The 16,109-nt window shown below is 34.5% G+C and overlaps 3 protein-coding genes across 5 annotated transcripts; all 3 read right to left on the bottom strand.

Moving 5' to 3' along the window:
• Window positions 1-110: 110 nt before the first annotated feature.
• LOC143572436 (putative CoA ligase CCL12) lies at window positions 111-2,199 on the bottom strand. The gene is made up of 4 exons (XM_077057605.1): window positions 1,933-2,199; window positions 623-752; window positions 292-533; window positions 111-180 (listed from the first exon to the last, which is right to left on the bottom strand). The coding sequence occupies exons 1-4, from the start codon at window positions 2,193-2,195 to the stop codon at window positions 111-113; spliced, it is 705 nt and encodes a 234-aa protein (XP_076913720.1). The 5' UTR covers window positions 2,196-2,199.
• Window positions 2,200-5,100: 2,901 nt separating this feature from the next.
• On the bottom strand, window positions 5,101-9,089 carry LOC143572431 (glucan endo-1,3-beta-glucosidase 4-like). Of its 3 annotated transcripts, XM_077057598.1 has the most exons (7): window positions 8,923-9,089; window positions 8,702-8,744; window positions 8,350-8,392; window positions 7,948-8,057; window positions 6,588-7,835; window positions 6,475-6,502; window positions 5,101-5,786 (listed from the first exon to the last, which is right to left on the bottom strand). In XM_077057598.1, the coding sequence occupies exons 4-7, from the start codon at window positions 7,994-7,996 to the stop codon at window positions 5,651-5,653; spliced, it is 1,461 nt and encodes a 486-aa protein (XP_076913713.1). In that variant the 5' UTR covers window positions 7,997-8,057; window positions 8,350-8,392; window positions 8,702-8,744; window positions 8,923-9,089; the 3' UTR covers window positions 5,101-5,650. The 3 variants fall into 3 exon arrangements, with proteins under 3 accessions (XP_076913713.1, XP_076913714.1, XP_076913715.1); XM_077057599.1 differs by lacking the exon at window positions 8,702-8,744 and having other exon boundaries at window positions 8,923-9,083; XM_077057600.1 differs by lacking the exons at window positions 8,350-8,392; window positions 8,702-8,744 and having other exon boundaries at window positions 8,923-8,941.
• Window positions 9,090-11,373: 2,284 nt separating this feature from the next.
• On the bottom strand, window positions 11,374-12,636 carry LOC143572435 (F-box protein At5g07610-like). Its single transcript, XM_077057604.1, has one exon. It carries the CDS (start codon window positions 12,634-12,636, stop codon window positions 11,374-11,376), a length of 1,263 nt encoding a protein of 420 aa, XP_076913719.1.
• Between the last annotated feature and the right edge of the window lie 3,473 nt (window positions 12,637-16,109).

Here is a 16,109-nt window from a genome sequence, read left to right as displayed (position 1 = left end):
TCACGTCTCTGAGCATGGTTGGTCCTGCGGATCCAGTTGGTCTCTGCGCAGACGTCCCTGTTTAAGGTGAGTCTTGCGGGTCCAACTGAGCTCTGCTGGGACCTACCTCTTCACATTGGCATATCAATTGCAACTGGATCTCCCTTTGAAAACAGTTGTTTTAATGCATTTGCAACCAACCTGTATATTCAACAATAAAGTTAAGGATAAAAAAGGCTTTTTTACATAAAGACCCTAAAAATATGTAATTTACAAAGAATCGTTTGCTAATCAAATGAAAATTGATCATACATTACTTGTTGTCTCAATTCTTTTAATGTCATCTTGTTCACATCAAGATTATCAAATCTTTCATCACGCCATACAATTGCAACCTTTTCATTAGCTGATAGCAAACTACACTCAGCAATGTTCAAAACTGAACCAGGAAGCCACGTGCCCCCATGGTTTGATTTATCCGAGGTGTCCAAAATACACTTTGGAGGTTGATGAAATCGAATCGAAAGTTTTTCCAAGGCAATTGACCAGTATACCTGAACACAGGTCGAAAAATAACAAAATTCATCAAATGAATCCAAAAATGTGAACTGTTTGTTACTTTGATGAATTGTCCTGAACTTGCCTCTGGATGTTGAACCGAAAACTTGTAAAACTGTTTAAAACTTGTTATAGGGTCCTTGTATGCTGCTCCTAGAAGCTTTGGACCATGAGTTTCAATAACTTTCCACAAGTTTGTTTGTTGAGAATCAATCCTAATTTATAAAGTGAGCAAGTAACGTGTTACATATAACTACAAGCATAAGAAACAAACATACAAGCAGTTCAATTGCAGATCAAACTAACACATTCTCCTAATCAATTAAAATATACATCAAATGTGTATCACAATTTGATCAGGAACTGATCCAAGAGTTGACAGACTCTTATATGGCACCGCTTGATAGTGGAAAACAGGGCAAAAACGGCTCAAACTAAAAAAAGAGTATAACTTGGACTACAAGTGGAATTACGAAGCCCATAAACAGTCAACGGAAAGGTCTTGGCGAGCCAGATCTTATCCTAAAATCTATCACTAAAGCCTCCGATTCCACCAAAAAAAACTTTCTCCACATGTTTTGCAACAATAAAACCTTTCCATAATTAGCTCTAGGTGTTTTCTTTTTGTCCTTGGTAATTTAAGTTATTATTTAATGAATTACTTTCTCTGTTTATTGGGATAATTACCCAAATAGCCAATTTTGACCAAGGTTTTCACTTTTACCCATAGTTTTCAAAGAATTCCCAAAATAGCCAAAATTTAACGTCGGATCAGACGTAAACAAAAAGCTGATCCGACGTATTAATGTGGCCTATCAGGAGCATGGGCGAAGCTTCATTGAGGGCCGGGGTGGCCTCTGTTTTTTTGCGCAGTAGTGTAAATTTACCCGTTTTCGGCCGAAAATTTGAGCCCGGTCCCCCCTCGTTTGTGAAATTTTGTATGCATTTTGAGCTCCCCCCCGGTGCCTCAGTCCAAGCTTCGCCACTGATCAAGAGTCGCCACGTGTTCCATTTTCCTGCGGATCCGACAAATTGGGAGTTTCTCCGACGCATTCGTGAAGGAACCGACGTAAAATTAAACCGACGTTTTAATTCCTGTTACCGACGGATTAATCTTCCATCGAGGGTTCGTCACTTTCTTGCACGGATTCCTCAACAACAGATGTTTTTCATGGAAAACAAACACTATGGTTGTGTTCTCTTCGGAAAACTAAGCGATTTACACTATTTACTTGCTTCATTTAATTAGGTCAAAATAATCATATTATGAGGAGATATAAATAATTATCCAATCCAAATCAACCTAATTTTAACCATCTACTATCCAATTAGACAAATATTCAAACCAATCAACACCGTACATCTGTACACGTAAGCAGCAACAGTACAACTTACTCTGACGGGAACCAATACAGCGGCGGACCATAAACAGCCACATCGTAGTTACCGTACACCGCGTTGTACACAAGCCGATGCAGCGAATGAGGGTAATCCGGTTTCAACAACCTTCTAGAAGTGATCTCACGCCATAGGTCAACTGGACTGGAGCTAATGGCGCCATTAATCGCATTATTAAGCTCGATCTGCAGCAACTTCGCATCGTATGCTGCCAATCCAGTGTTCAACAGGTCCTGTAAACCAAATTGGTGGATACTCATCTTCAATTGGATAGTTATTAGTTATAGTTAAGAGGTTAAATAACTGAGTTTATAGATGGAGTTAAGGGTAGGTGGCACATGCAGTTAGTTAATGTTGATACGTGTACGGGTGTGACATAATAATAATAATTAGTTTCATTTTGGGAAAAATGTGGGTGTTATGAATAAGTTATATGATATGTCATTGTCGTTAGTTACTAATATGGTGAAGTAAAGCGAAAACTGAGAGACTGAACTTTAAGAAAAAAAACATGATACTTTTATATTTTATTAGATAAGGATTCTATCTATTTAAATAAACGTAGAATATTTTTTTAAGCTATTAATTTAACCTTTACACGTGTTTTAGTGACGCAGCATGTATATGAAATTAAACCATGTTTAAACTAGAAGACAAATGACTGACTTCCTTTTTGTCATATGAGAGTTTCAACATGTTACTATTATTATTTTTTTCTAATTAGAACGGCGTAGAAGTAATGAAGTTTTACGTAAAATTGCACATGTAACTTTCAGTGGTTAATTTGAACATGGTTAATATTGTTATTTTCTCTTTCTAACTTATGTTATTCTATAATAATAATAGTAATAATAATAATAATAATAATAATAATAAAAAAGTAAATACATAAAGGCGAGCTAAGTAATATGTATGGTCGGGAACTAAACGAAAGCTCTCTATCTTCCATAATAGAATAAACTAGTGTTTCACTCGACGCGTTGCGTCGGAGCAGGTCGGTAAAACACGTGCAATGTTAAAATGCAAGTGTTGAAGCTGTAAGTCGACGCGAATTCCGTCGGTTTCGGTTACGTGCATTATGGTATTGGAACTAAACCAAAAATAAAACAAAAAAAAATATAAAAAATTGAGGTGAGCCAATAGGGTGGCGTCAGCCTGTAAAACTCGGGTGTTGATAAAACCCGAGTGTTGTTGATCCCGGCCGTTGAGGCGGCGTGTGTATGCAGTTTCGGTCGGTCTCCACTACGTTTTTTATGATACCAGAACTAAAACAAATTTTGCATTCAATTGGGTTTTATTTCGTTCGTTACAATACTATAACAAAAAAAAATGTGGCGAGTCTACACAAATTAAGTTGGTTTCTTTCACAATCTTTACGTTATCGAAACAAAAAAAATAAATACACACACGTACAAAACTGACATTTTGTTGATTTACGTTACATTCGTTACTGTATCAGAAATAAAAAAACAGAAAAAAATAATTGTCGGCCACTAAGGTGCCGCCAAGTGACCCAATAGGGTCATAGCGGCACCAAAGTTGTTCTTTATACTATATAATAATGTTTTGTTTTATGTTACCCTTAACCAAATCATATAACTATAAGAATTATTAGATATGTTTGTTTGTTTTAATAATAAAATGTATATGTTTATGTGTATACACACATAAGGATAATTAAATACTAAATGAACTGATCTAGCCATGCTTGAACTTATAAAGTACCCAACTACCCATAAGCAGCGCTCGAGCTTTCTTATAAAACAAATTATTAACATAAATTAGTTATTAAAAACGATGTTAATATCAATAACCATCGTATAGCTGAAATTGCTTACTTTTTTCAATAGTTAGGTTAAAGTAGACTGGCGCCAAACCCTCAATTTGATCTTATTGAAACACCCCAAACCCTCGAGTAGAATTAATTTAATAAGTTTAGTTCGTTAAAGATTTGTCACTATCTAGAACAACTAGGGTTTATCAATATTTATTATCATTGTATCAAACTGAACTACATATAAATAAAGAAGAAAATGAAATGACCAAAAATAAACGGAACCACCAATAACAGGAATTCAATTTCTGGAACTTGAGTTCATCTCAAAAGTCAACAATACAGCAAATCAAGTTATCAACCACTAATTTTGAGAAATTAAGGAAAATATTTTTAATTTAAAGAGATGCATACCGACTTGTGCCCGATCAATCCATATTTGTCCAAAAACGATCAAAATTGAAAATATATATGTATTTTCGAAAATTTACATATAAATTCTAATCCGATTAATCCCTATTAATATCGATTAATCATTAGTCACCACCCGACCGTCCAACTAGTGCATAGCGATTTTTACAACAAGCCTAATTGTTGGATACTTTTCATCTTCAGTGGGATAGTTATGGTTTTGTACTTTTGTTGAAGGAAGTAGGAGTAGGTGGTTCATGACTTCATGCAGTCAATGAAGCCAAAGACTAGTTTAAAAGCATGATACTTTTATGTTTTATTAAATGAAAATCACCGATTTAATCTATTAACATATTCATCAAATATTTTTTTTAATGCCTTTACACGTGTTTTAGTTACTTGAAAAATGACCGCAATGGAACATGTAGCGAGTTTTAAGCTAGAAGACAAGTGGTTAAGTTTTGTCACTAAAGTAGTTAAGTTTTATGAATTATGAAAAATGATTAATATATTTTTGGTATGGTTGGCAATATAAGGTTACGGTTTGTTTGTTTGTTTGTTTATCATACACACAAGGATATTTAAATACTGAATGAGCCGATCGAGTCAAGTTTGAACTTGTAAAATTACTCACACGCAGTTCTTGAGCTTTTTTAGATTAAACAAGTTCAGATGCTTAACTCAACTTGCTTTTATTACCATGAATCATGATTATCATGCAGTGGTTCTATTTTGTCACCTAGAAAAACTTTTTTTAAGGGTTATATTAAACATGCTCTCGTTATTTTTACTGAATGTAGTAACTCTCTCTACTAAATTAGACCCCACAATCTCTCTCTATTTTACTTACTAAGGGATACGTTTACATTTGGTATGTTCAACCAATCCTTTCGGATGTATTAAAAATCAACCAGTAAAAATTAATTAATCAGAACCAAGTATTTAATTTTAATAACAATTATCTAGCTGAAAGTTGTTGGCTATATAAATAGTTGGGCTAAAGTAGGTTAGCGCCAAACCCTCGATTCGGACTAAACACACAGAATTATTAGTTCGTTAAAGACGTGTCATTTTCTAGAACAAACAGGCTTACCAGGATTCATAATCTCTATATCAAACCAAACCAAACCAAACTACATATTAATGACAAAAAATAAACAAGTGAGCAAATCCTGGAACATGAGGTTCATCTCAAAACAATACAGCAATACCAACCTTAAACTTTAAGAAATTAAGGAATTTATTTTAATTTAAAGAGATTCATACACAAGTACAACCATGAACCAACCAAATAACCAATGGCTTGTACAAGCATATTCCCACAAATGACATCACCTCCAACCATAACCCTCAAAAACTTAAATCATCAAAATGCAAAACCAACAAAAAATAACCCAAGATTTGACAATCACAGCCAAATCTTTACCAATGTAATCTAGAATTCCTGTCTAACTTCGTGATATTCCAAAAGCTCGGCATTATAAGGCGAAGACCACATACATCAGCTAGCTATACAATACTGCAAAAAATCTAGACAACCAACAATACAACCGCCGCTGCCAAAAGCAAAACCGAGATGTGGGGAAGTTGACCCGGAGATGCATTTCCGGGTGGCCCATCTGGTCCCAATGCAGGTGTAACCGTTCCACCAATGCTCGAGTTTGTACTGTTTTATAAACCGATTTACATGTCAGCATTCAAATAAAAATGGGGATTAAATTATTATATTAAAAAAAAGCATATATATGTGTTCTATAATAATTCCTTGTCAAACACCTAAGGTTCAGATACAGCTTCCACTTATTTACCTAGGGGCATGCATGGGTCGGTTTTGGACTCAAACCGAACCAAAAGCAAAAAACTTGGTTTTTTAAGACTTTGAGAACCATTCGGTTTGGATTCATTTTTGGGCTCAAAATAAAAACTGGCCCGAATAGCGAATTTGGACCTAAACTAGTTTGTTACTTAATAACTAACTGATTATTATACATTTGGGCTATATTATTTAGGTTACACTATTTATAGCCTCTAATAAATTACTTAACGTTCAAAATTAAAAATGAAAATACATAAATTCGGTTCGGTTCCATTTTTTCAGTTTTAATTACATGAAAAACTGAAAATTCGTCTTTTACGAAAACATAAAACCAACCCGTCGATTTTTTGATTTCGGTTTGTTTTTTCGGGTTTTTTTGGTTACAAATCAGTTTTTTTGGTTTCATGTAACCTTTTACCTGCCCAGTAAAAGTTGGTTTTACCTGGTCCCACCGGCTAGCAGGGTATTGGTGGGGCATGTTAACAAGTTCTCATAGTTACCAAAAAAAAAAATTTGTTCTATAAGTTCAAATTATTACCTTCCTGTAAATATGCATGACCCGTTACCTACAAAATAACAATCCACACAAAACAATTAAAATCATTTTTGTCAACTTACGAAATGATAAAAAAACAGGCAGGTTACACGTACTGGGGTCATCCGTGGTCAATACAGCAGTACCACCAAAGTCACACGTTCCACCTACGCTCCGCATTTTCTGGTAATAATCATTATAAGCAAACGAAGCATGGTTTTCAATCGTATCAGGCATATAACACGGCTGGCCCGATTGGATCGCACTACAATTAGCCTGGCCCGGCCCACAAGCCCAATTCAGCCCATCTTGCAAGCTACCAGTATCAGCTCCTTTCTTAGCAACACAAAACCCACCAGAACCATTCACCGCACCTTGGTCCGATGCACCCAAACTAAACGTATAAACCGAACTCCCGTTGCTAAAATACACACCATAACTTTGTTCAGATAATGGGCCGGGCTTCTTATCTTCATTAAACAGCTCATAAATGAAGGTATTCATAGGTATCGCGGGCTGACTCGGCAGGCCCGACCCGTTAAGAACTCGTTTGATTAAATTATTATTGAAAGTCTCGGCGTTTTCAACCGTGGCGTCACGTTCGCTTGCGCCACCGGCCCACGGCCACCCGGTTTCGGTTACAATGATTGGGATTACCGAAACGTTTAAAGCGGACATGGAGTTGTAAGTAGCATCCACCATGGAATCTAACATGCTGTCATAGTGAAAGAGTGTGTTCGGGTCAACTATTTGTTTGACCGGAGGCAATGGTTGAAAAAGCGCGTACTCGATCGGAAATATACCGTTACTTTGCACGTAACCGTAGTACGGATAAGAGTTCAACATAAAAAACGAATCTGTGGATTTTAAAAACTGAAGAACTTGTGATATTATGGAGTCCCATGAAGAATTGAAAGTGGAGTCTGATGGCGGGAACGGTTTCGGGATCAAATCCATCGAGAACGGGGTTGACACTTTGACTTGGGAATTAAGGTTTGAAGAAACTAAGGATTTGTGAAGGTTTTTCATGGCGGGAACTAAAACCGGGCCTGCGTGCGGGATAGTGGAAAGGACTTCACCGCCGACAGCAATGGCGGTGATGTTGGTGGAGGGTAAAAAGGCTGCTATATTTTTGTTGACCCAAGCGGCGGCTGCAGCCGGTGACTGTCCGATTCTTAAAACCTCTTCGTTTGTTACACTGACCATAACCTCGATTTCCGTGTCGGAAAGTGCGCTAAGGAGGTGATTATCAGCGTCGAAAAGACGCACATTGGTTATTTGGTGGGATCTAAGGATTGCCACCACTTGTTCCGGTGACGGTAGGTTTAAAAGATCGGTTCCGATGTTTATTCCCACATAAGCACCTGCAATTTCAAGACTTTATTACGATTTATACAAAAAATGACTGCGTTGAGGTTAGTTTCACTACGACATGCAAGTCAAAGTCAATGGAAGTTATGAGAAAGTCGGCATTACCTAATGCAATGGAACAACTTCCAAACACAAGAAGATATCCAAACAACATTTCACGCCTCACTGTTCGAAAACGGTTTGACCGGAACTTTGACCAAGAGTCTTCTTCGCTCCTAAAGTTCAAGAAGTCAAGAACAAAGGTCAAAATCTATATATTTGACTTTATTTAGCAAATAGAGCAAAGGATATGAATTGAAACATAAACTCAATTGAAATGGAAGATATTGGAGGTAAATCTTGAAACCTTATGCGGCTAATGTACATTTAAATTGGCAGACATTAATAAAAAAGTTCAATTTAAGAACAATTTCAATAAAACCTTAGCAACAATTTAGCAAACTCGAGGCTCAAATTATGAATTGAACAGATGGCAGAAAATGATTAGAAGCTAGGTTCAATCTTTACCTCGAAACGCCCGATAAAGCTCAAATCTTTATTCAAACAACACCTGCAAATTGATTTTCAGCAAGACTAAAGTCAACAAAATTCAAGATTTTAAGAAACTTGTCAAGCTCAAATCTTTTTCACACAAAACATTGATTTCAGAAAGATTAAAGAAAACAAACTTCAAGATTTCAAAAAACCCACATTCCCAATTAAATTGGCAGACATTGACAGATTATCCCAAATTAAGAACAGTTTCATAAACCCTAAGCAATTTTTTAACAAAAGTGAAGCTAAAATCACTTCAAATATCCAAAAAGAACAAAGCTTTTAGGGGTTTATGTCAATTTTGATAAATCAGTTCAATCTTTACCTAAAAACACCCAATTGAGCTCAAATTTTTATCCAAACAACACCTGCAAATTAATTTCTGCAAGATTAAAGACAAGAAAATTCAAGATTTCAAGAAACCCTCAAAATGCCCAATTGATCTCAAATCTTTATCCCCAATTAACTTCAGTAAGATTAAACACAACAAGATTCAAGATTTCAAGAACCCCACATTAAAAATAAAAAATAAAAAAAAAACTTTACCAGTGTTCAAGAAAATTGTACAGTACAAGTTGTTTGTCAGCAGTAACTGAAGAAGAAGAAGAAGAAGAAGATGATGAAATCTAAGAGAGGATCCAAAGGCACATTGAAAGGAAGGAGAGACAGAGAGAGTGAGAGCAAATAATATTTTGGAACTTTTCAGAAGAAGAAACTATGACAGCTGGTGTCCATTTATATCATCATTCAATTTATTACATAATAATTGTCAATTATTTTCTAATTTATTAATCATCTTCATAAATGGGGATGTGTGGGTGTTTTCAGAGAAGAGATCTTGCTTTTGACCTTTGTTTTCAAATTTTATTCTTTCTTAATTATTTTACTTTTTACTTTATTTTAACCACACCTACCAATGTTTTCAGACCCGGCCCAAATGTCGACCCAGACGCTTAACCGGGTCAAACGGTGTTTGACCCGGATGACGTCATAAATAATTTACATAACTTTGGTTTAAACTAATGATCTTGGATTTAAAAAAATAAGTTCATACCATCAAACTGGTTTGAAAACTTAGCCCGTCTGGTATGTTTGTACGTGATAGTTTTTAAAAATAATATCGTACTTATAGTATAGACTCATTTTAAATTATTTTTGGAATGTTTTTTAGTAAGATGGGTAATGTTTAAATGTTTTTCAAGGTAATTATTGAAAGGTTTAGAACAAGTACAAACGGAATATATTTTTATGCGAATTTTCTACTAAACTGTGATTTATATATTTGTAACATGATAAAAAGCTATAGAAAAAGGAAAAAAGGGGGGTTGAATAAAGGGGACCTTGAGAATCTTTGAAGTGTGAATGAGTCACTGTGTTCACGTAGTTAATAGTATCCACCTCTTTTCTATCCCGTCACCAACCCTATATATAACCTTAACAATTATGGATCATGTCATTATAAAAGAGAAAAAAAAAATAAAAGAATGATCTGTAGTCCCACAAAAAAATCTTTTAAAAAAAGTAAAAAATCATAAAATTTAATAAAAAGACGAAAAAAAGTAAAAAACACAAAAATGTTTTCTCCTTTTTCCTCATTCTTAAAAGTAAATAAATAAAAATAAAAAAACACAATGGTGAGTGAAAAATATAATTGTGTTTTTTTGTTTATCATTGTTTTATGTTTATTTATGTTATTGATTGTGTCTTTTTTTCTTAACATTGTGTCTTTTTTTATTTATATTGTGTTATATTACTCAATATTGTGATATATTTTGTTCGGTATTGTGTTACATTTTGAGATTTATTGTGTCTATATTTAGTTACAAATGTGTCTTTTGTTAATTTCGTCACTGTATCTTTTCGTCACTTTTTGTTATTTTTTTTTTTGAACGAGAATGCTTGTGGAAACATTTTAGTTTCTTAAATTTTTTCATTTTTATTTATATTTTGAGTTTATTGTTTTTTTAAAAATTTATTTTTAAAAAGTTTTTAATATGATTACAAATTCTTCTCACACTTTTCATTTTTGTCTCCCTTTACATTTTAGCTTTACCCAACAATTATATTTTGGTGAATAATTTTTATTTATAAAAAACTTAACTTTTTCTTTCGTATGAATGAGCGTCTATAGACAGAGATTAAAACCACAGAAAGGTTATTAACGATTGTTTGTATGCGTTTATTCATAAAATATATGATATTTTAAGGTTGATGCGTGACGTTATAACATCTTATAATTAATTATTGGTTTTGATACGGTGTCCCACTTTACAAATGTGATTCTTCAATCAACATTGGTTGGCATCTATATACACATGTTTTATTCTGACTATTTTTTTTTTTAGCGGTGATTTTCACAGTTAAGTTATCTCACTGCGCGAGCACGTCACGCCCCACCACTCCACTTAGGCCAACTATGTTGACATGATCGGGATCCACGCTGGCATCCGAGTTTGGCTTGGCGTTCCCGGTAAAACCCAGTTGGCTCACCTCGCCCGAAGGCACGACATGTTTAATGCTCTGATAAAATCCGGTCGGAATCAGGATTCGAACCCGGGATATCCAAGTCATCCATCATGTTCCTGGCCATTGGAGCAAGCCCATGAGGGAATATTTCTCAATATTATGATCTGCTGTCTGTTACATGCCATACTGTTATTTGAAGAGTCAATTGTCACAACTGAGTCAAAAAAGTGTAGCTGCAAAAGTGTTAACACCTGCTTAGAAAAAGGATTATTGCTGGACATGTTACACTAATAACTGCAAAAGTTAAAATAACCAACACAAACACTTGTAGCTGATGTTTTATGTCATGTTGCTGCTGCACAAACCAATGATGTCAAACAAGATTCATAACTCATAAGTTATAATCTCAACCAGCATATTAAACTCTTAAAAACTATAAAACAAAATAAAGCATTTCATCAAACACAAATCCAAGTCATTAAGTCATTATATCAAACACCTTAAATCCAAAAACTCACACTATGTAACTGGTTAGAATGAAGTTAAAGACTGGATATAACGATGAATTTTCCCGCGTTCAAATCTTACGATGTCAACGTCGGCGGTGGTCATATCAAATAACCACTTAATACTTTTATCCTTAACATTGTACCTTACGATCGTCCTGGTGTCATACAATGACACCAGGAATGTATCCTCTTCTTCTTCACCTCTAACAACATCAATTATATCAAAACCGCCATAAGGGTCATACCTGTTGCTCTGGATTCCAGGATAGCAATCCAGAGGATCACGGCCCACTTCGTACTTGACAAACCACCCTGAATGATTCCCTAACATCTCATACACAGTCAGACGAAAACGGGATTCATGCCATGTGATATTCACCAAATGCAGATGGCCTCGAGATTCCCCAAAGTATATAGGGGGCAAAGGTACAATCCTCAGCCGCGCCTGCACTGGCAACGGTATTGGCAACTTTCGCAACTTTTCTACTTTTAGATCGAAATAGAGCAGACTTCCACCACACGGGTCCCAGTGAATCGCTCCGTTCCAGTAAACTCCACTTCCGAATGACATGTAATATCTTCTCTCAGAGAAATTAATGTTTAGAGTCTTCCATTCCTTTGTCTCGGAATAATATATTTTCATATGATATGTATACTCACTACCAAGAATACAAACAACTTTGTAACGCGGACAAGTTGTAGGATGAAACGCAAGCCCCATGAACCGGATCATTTTACGAGTGTTGTCAACTCCAGGGACTGATGGGATAATCGCAAACTGTTTGGTAGTGGGATTGAACACGTAGTACTCATCATTACGTGTAAATCCTGCATCGCTACAACAAAGCAACAGTAAACCGTTACAAGATTGCACGATTTTTTTAAAGTGGAAATCATGGCAGAAATCGAGATGACGGAAAGGAGGAGAACTTCGGTCTTCAACATCAAACGGGACGTACTTTTGGTTGACAAAAAGACCAGGAGAGGTAGGAAGTTTTTCGTATCGGAGGGTGAAATGCCGATGACTTAAAAGCCAGCGCCAGTGTTTAGATACGGATTTGAACCGCAGGATGGAGGTAACAGGGAGCCAGAGAAGGATTTCGGTTAAAATGTCGTCGTTGGAACCGATCAGTTCTGCAGACGAAGTCAACTGATGATTGGAATCTGTTGTGGAGGCCTGCAGGAAGCAGTTTTTAAGGGTGTTTCGGGTTTTGGCTCTGGTATTTACCATGTTTGGCTGATTAATCACCTCATTACTGACTTGTGCATCGTCTGGCAATCGCATTATGATCTAACACTAATATGGAAAACAGTTATAGAATGGAACAGAAGCATTTGAAAAGGTACTAATAGAGAAATTAATTGCATTTTATGAACAGAATTATTATAAGCTTTAAGAGTAGTTTATGTATTAAGGCTACATTCCAGGTAAGAATTAAGTTTCTAATATATGTTTTAGGCAATGTTTTATAAACACCGTTTCATACCGACTGGTAATACCAGTTAAACTAGCTACCTGACAAAGCCCGGTACGATCTAGGCTGGTAAATCCAGTTTTTACCGTACCGTTAAAACCAGTTTGCAAAATCTTAAAATTTAATTTTTACATTAAAAAAAAATCCGATATTACGATATAATAAGGTTGACGATGATAGTGATTTTCATCTTGTAAGCGATCATGAACTTGATGTATTCAACATTCCAATGCCATAAACATATCGTAAACTTTTATTAAAAAACCCTCTGTTGGAAACTTGATCAAAGATTATGGAATCATGTGTTGTATTTTTTTGGAATTACAGGGTTAACTAGTCGTACCGTCTCGAAGCCAATCCAGGTTTGGTTAAAAAACCAGTTTTGAAAACATTAGTTTTAAGATAAGTGAATGGTACGATTGGTACGAAATAACTCTAAGCTGTTAAGATACACCACTGAAGAATGTTGACAATACACTGTAGTTACGGGTTTAATAATGTTAGATGATAGTAAATTAAACACATAGGTTAGGTTCCCTATCAGCAACAAAAACTATAAATAATTTAAAATATATATATATATGAGCAGAACATAGACAAATACCTCCGAGATAATAATCAGACAACCGATGAGAAACCGAATGCAAGCGTATATAGCAACGAATTGTGATGGTGAAGATATAAGTTATTAGAGAAAGCAGCCAAATATTGAGGGGAAGAACGGAGTATAAAGTAGAGATATGTTTGAGTTTACAAGCGTAGTAGTTAGATCTTTCTCATGATTAAACCAACCCAACATTTTAATAAAAAACTAATTTTTTTCTCATCAACAAACACAACCCAACCTAATCTAAATGTTCACTCTCATTCACAACTAGGGCTGTCACTTTTACCCGAAACCCAACTCGAAAAAACACGTACCCGAACCCGAAAAAAGACTAACCCGAACCCGAACCGAAGTAATTCGGTTTGGTTCTCGGGTTTGATTTATAAGTTTCGGGTCAACCCGAATAAACTTTTAGTTTTGAAATTAAATATATTTTTAGGTATAATAGGCTTAGTTTTAGTCACTAACGTTATCAAAATCTTGTCCTAATCAACTGTTGTCATTACAACTATTAAAGATTGATGGTTTATTGTTAATTTATGTTTTCTGTTTATTATTACTAATAGCAATCGTAATCGAAAAACCAAATCACACCCGATTGAAAACAATTATGGTTCGAGTTAGTTTTACTTTTCTTTTGGATTGTTTTATCAAATTATGTTGGTTTATTGTTTGATTATTTGCTTAAAAGCAAAGAATAATATGTTGTTTTAAATCTAACATTGTAGATTTTCAAATTTTTTTTGTTTTTTGTTTTGTTTTCTATGATACTTGAAACCCGATTAACCCAATCCGAAAAAACCCGAACCTGAATTACCAGAACCCGAAAAACCCATGAGAGATTCGGGTTGGGTTTCGGGTCAAGATTTAAAACTTTGAAACCCAAAGAACCCGACTCGAAAAACCCGAAAAACAAACCCGAAGAACACCCCTATTCACAACCCAACATAAACCAATATTTTTATTATATAAATATAATTTATTTTTATTCAAAATATATAAAAAAATAAAACTTTAGATAATAAGTTTACGAAACAATGTTGTTATATTGGAAAATTAATAACAAAAAAAAACATATTTCTGAAAGAACCTCATTTTTAATAAAATTTATATCGAAGTGTTAAGAAAAAAACACGATTGTGTTTTTAGATTTTGTTTTTAAGTCTAACAATTTAAGTTATTAAACAAAAACCAAATTATATACTATATTAATTGTAAACAAATAAAAAAGGGAATGGATAAAAAAAACATAAACTAGTAATTGCATGACACATGGCATAATGTTTGCAAACTAGTTTGTTTTTTGTGAGAATCAACTATAAAAAATTAATATTTTATTTTCTTTAATGTCATGTGGCAACACAACCCACCATTGAGATGCTAATGGGAATGGTCTTATAGTATGGTGTTTAAGATGGAGCTCGGGTTGGGTTTGCCGGATCGGGTCATTTGGGTTGGACGGTAATATCGCCGCCAATCCTTTAGATAGGATAATCGGCTTGAGAGTTCGGGTTGGTGAGGCCGAACATGTTTTGTGATAGAAATGTTGTTCAAAGGTTATATGACCATTTGCCGCTAATAAAAACAACTTTCAGCATAGTATAAATTAACACACTTTTTCCTAAAAGATTTATGTCAAAATATTCTATTTTCTCCTATATGTCTATCATATTTAAATTTTTCTTGTAAAATATCCCTCCATGGAATGACAAAATTCCATTTCTCAACCGAGAATTTGGAGAAGGTCCCGACCACGGAGCTACCAAGAAGAAATAGTGTTAACGCAGTCGTAGGTCCATGTTTTCGAAGGCTTGGACACCGAAAACCAACAAATATTGGATTTCTGGGAACTAGTGTTCAATTGTCTTGTACAATAGAGAGGATCAAAAGATCGTAACTTACATCAAATGTATTCAAATTGCCAAAGACATAAAATTAATGCTAACTATAAAGACACGCTACAAATGAAAACATAAGTCAAAAGCCATTGGAATTATCTATAGTATTTTTAAGTAATTTTTTTAATGAATAAGTATTATTCAATTATTTAGGTTGAATTTATCAAAATTTATGCATTTTTATTATTTATTTGTTTTTAATTAAAAAATTTAGAAATATATATAGAAAAATGAAAAATATAAAAGTTCCTCCACAATTCTCTATTAATCTTCATACAAACTTAATAAATCTTCAACTCCATATATTTGACAAGAAATTGCCATATTGGTTTATCTCTCTTTGTAAGGAAGCTGATATCACTCTAAGTTTTTGATTTATTACTCATCACTCTCAACTTTCATCTTATTTGTTTTTTACACTTAGAAACTTAAAAAACCCTAAATCCGTTAGATGCTGATGTGGACATTTTATGCTTGAGTTGGCATGCCTAGCTACATGGAAAATACCCTTTAAGAGATATGATGGCTTTATACGCATAAATAGCATGTTATTAAATTACTTTGAAGTTTGGCTTTATACGCACCCGTTTTAATTTTTAGAGACATGATGGATCGTTGATTTATTTCGACTTTTGTTTGAAGTTTGACTTTTCTTTGTGTATGTTTTATTTAATTTTCTGGTTTTGTATTATTATTTAATTAGATGTTTGTTCGAATGTTTGTTATGTGGTTTATTTCGGGGTATTCGGATTATTTAGGATATCCGAATCCGATACAA

This window comes from Bidens hawaiensis, unplaced genomic scaffold (genome assembly GCF_021521415.1).
Source record: "Bidens hawaiensis isolate Kalapana, Puna unplaced genomic scaffold, B.hawaiensis_p1.1 tig00025843_1, whole genome shotgun sequence".
NCBI lineage: Eukaryota > Viridiplantae > Streptophyta > Magnoliopsida > Asterales > Asteraceae > Bidens > Bidens hawaiensis.
This window is presented reverse-complemented; position numbering and strand designations above follow the sequence as displayed.

Coding starts and splice junctions, on each gene's coding strand:
- LOC143572436 (XM_077057605.1), bottom strand. CDS start 2,195: ATGAGTATCCACCAATTTGGTTTACAGGACCTGTTGAACACTGGATTG. Junction 534..622: donor TTTCGGTTCAACATCCAGAG/GCAAGTTCAGGA, acceptor ACCTGTGTTCAG/GTATACTGGTCAATTGCCTT. Junction 181..291: donor GAATTGAGACAACAAGTAAT/GTATGATCAATT, acceptor TTGAATATACAG/GTTGGTTGCAAATGCATTAA.
- LOC143572435 (XM_077057604.1), bottom strand. CDS start 12,636: ATGCGATTGCCAGACGATGCACAAGTCAGTAATGAGGTGATTAATCAG.
- LOC143572431 (XM_077057598.1), bottom strand. CDS start 7,996: ATGTTGTTTGGATATCTTCTTGTGTTTGGAAGTTGTTCCATTGCATTA. Junction 7,836..7,947: donor AAGTTGTTCCATTGCATTAG/GTAATGCCGACT, acceptor TTGAAATTGCAG/GTGCTTATGTGGGAATAAAC. Junction 6,503..6,587: donor ATTGACCACGGATGACCCCA/GTACGTGTAACC, acceptor GTTATTTTGTAG/GTAACGGGTCATGCATATTT.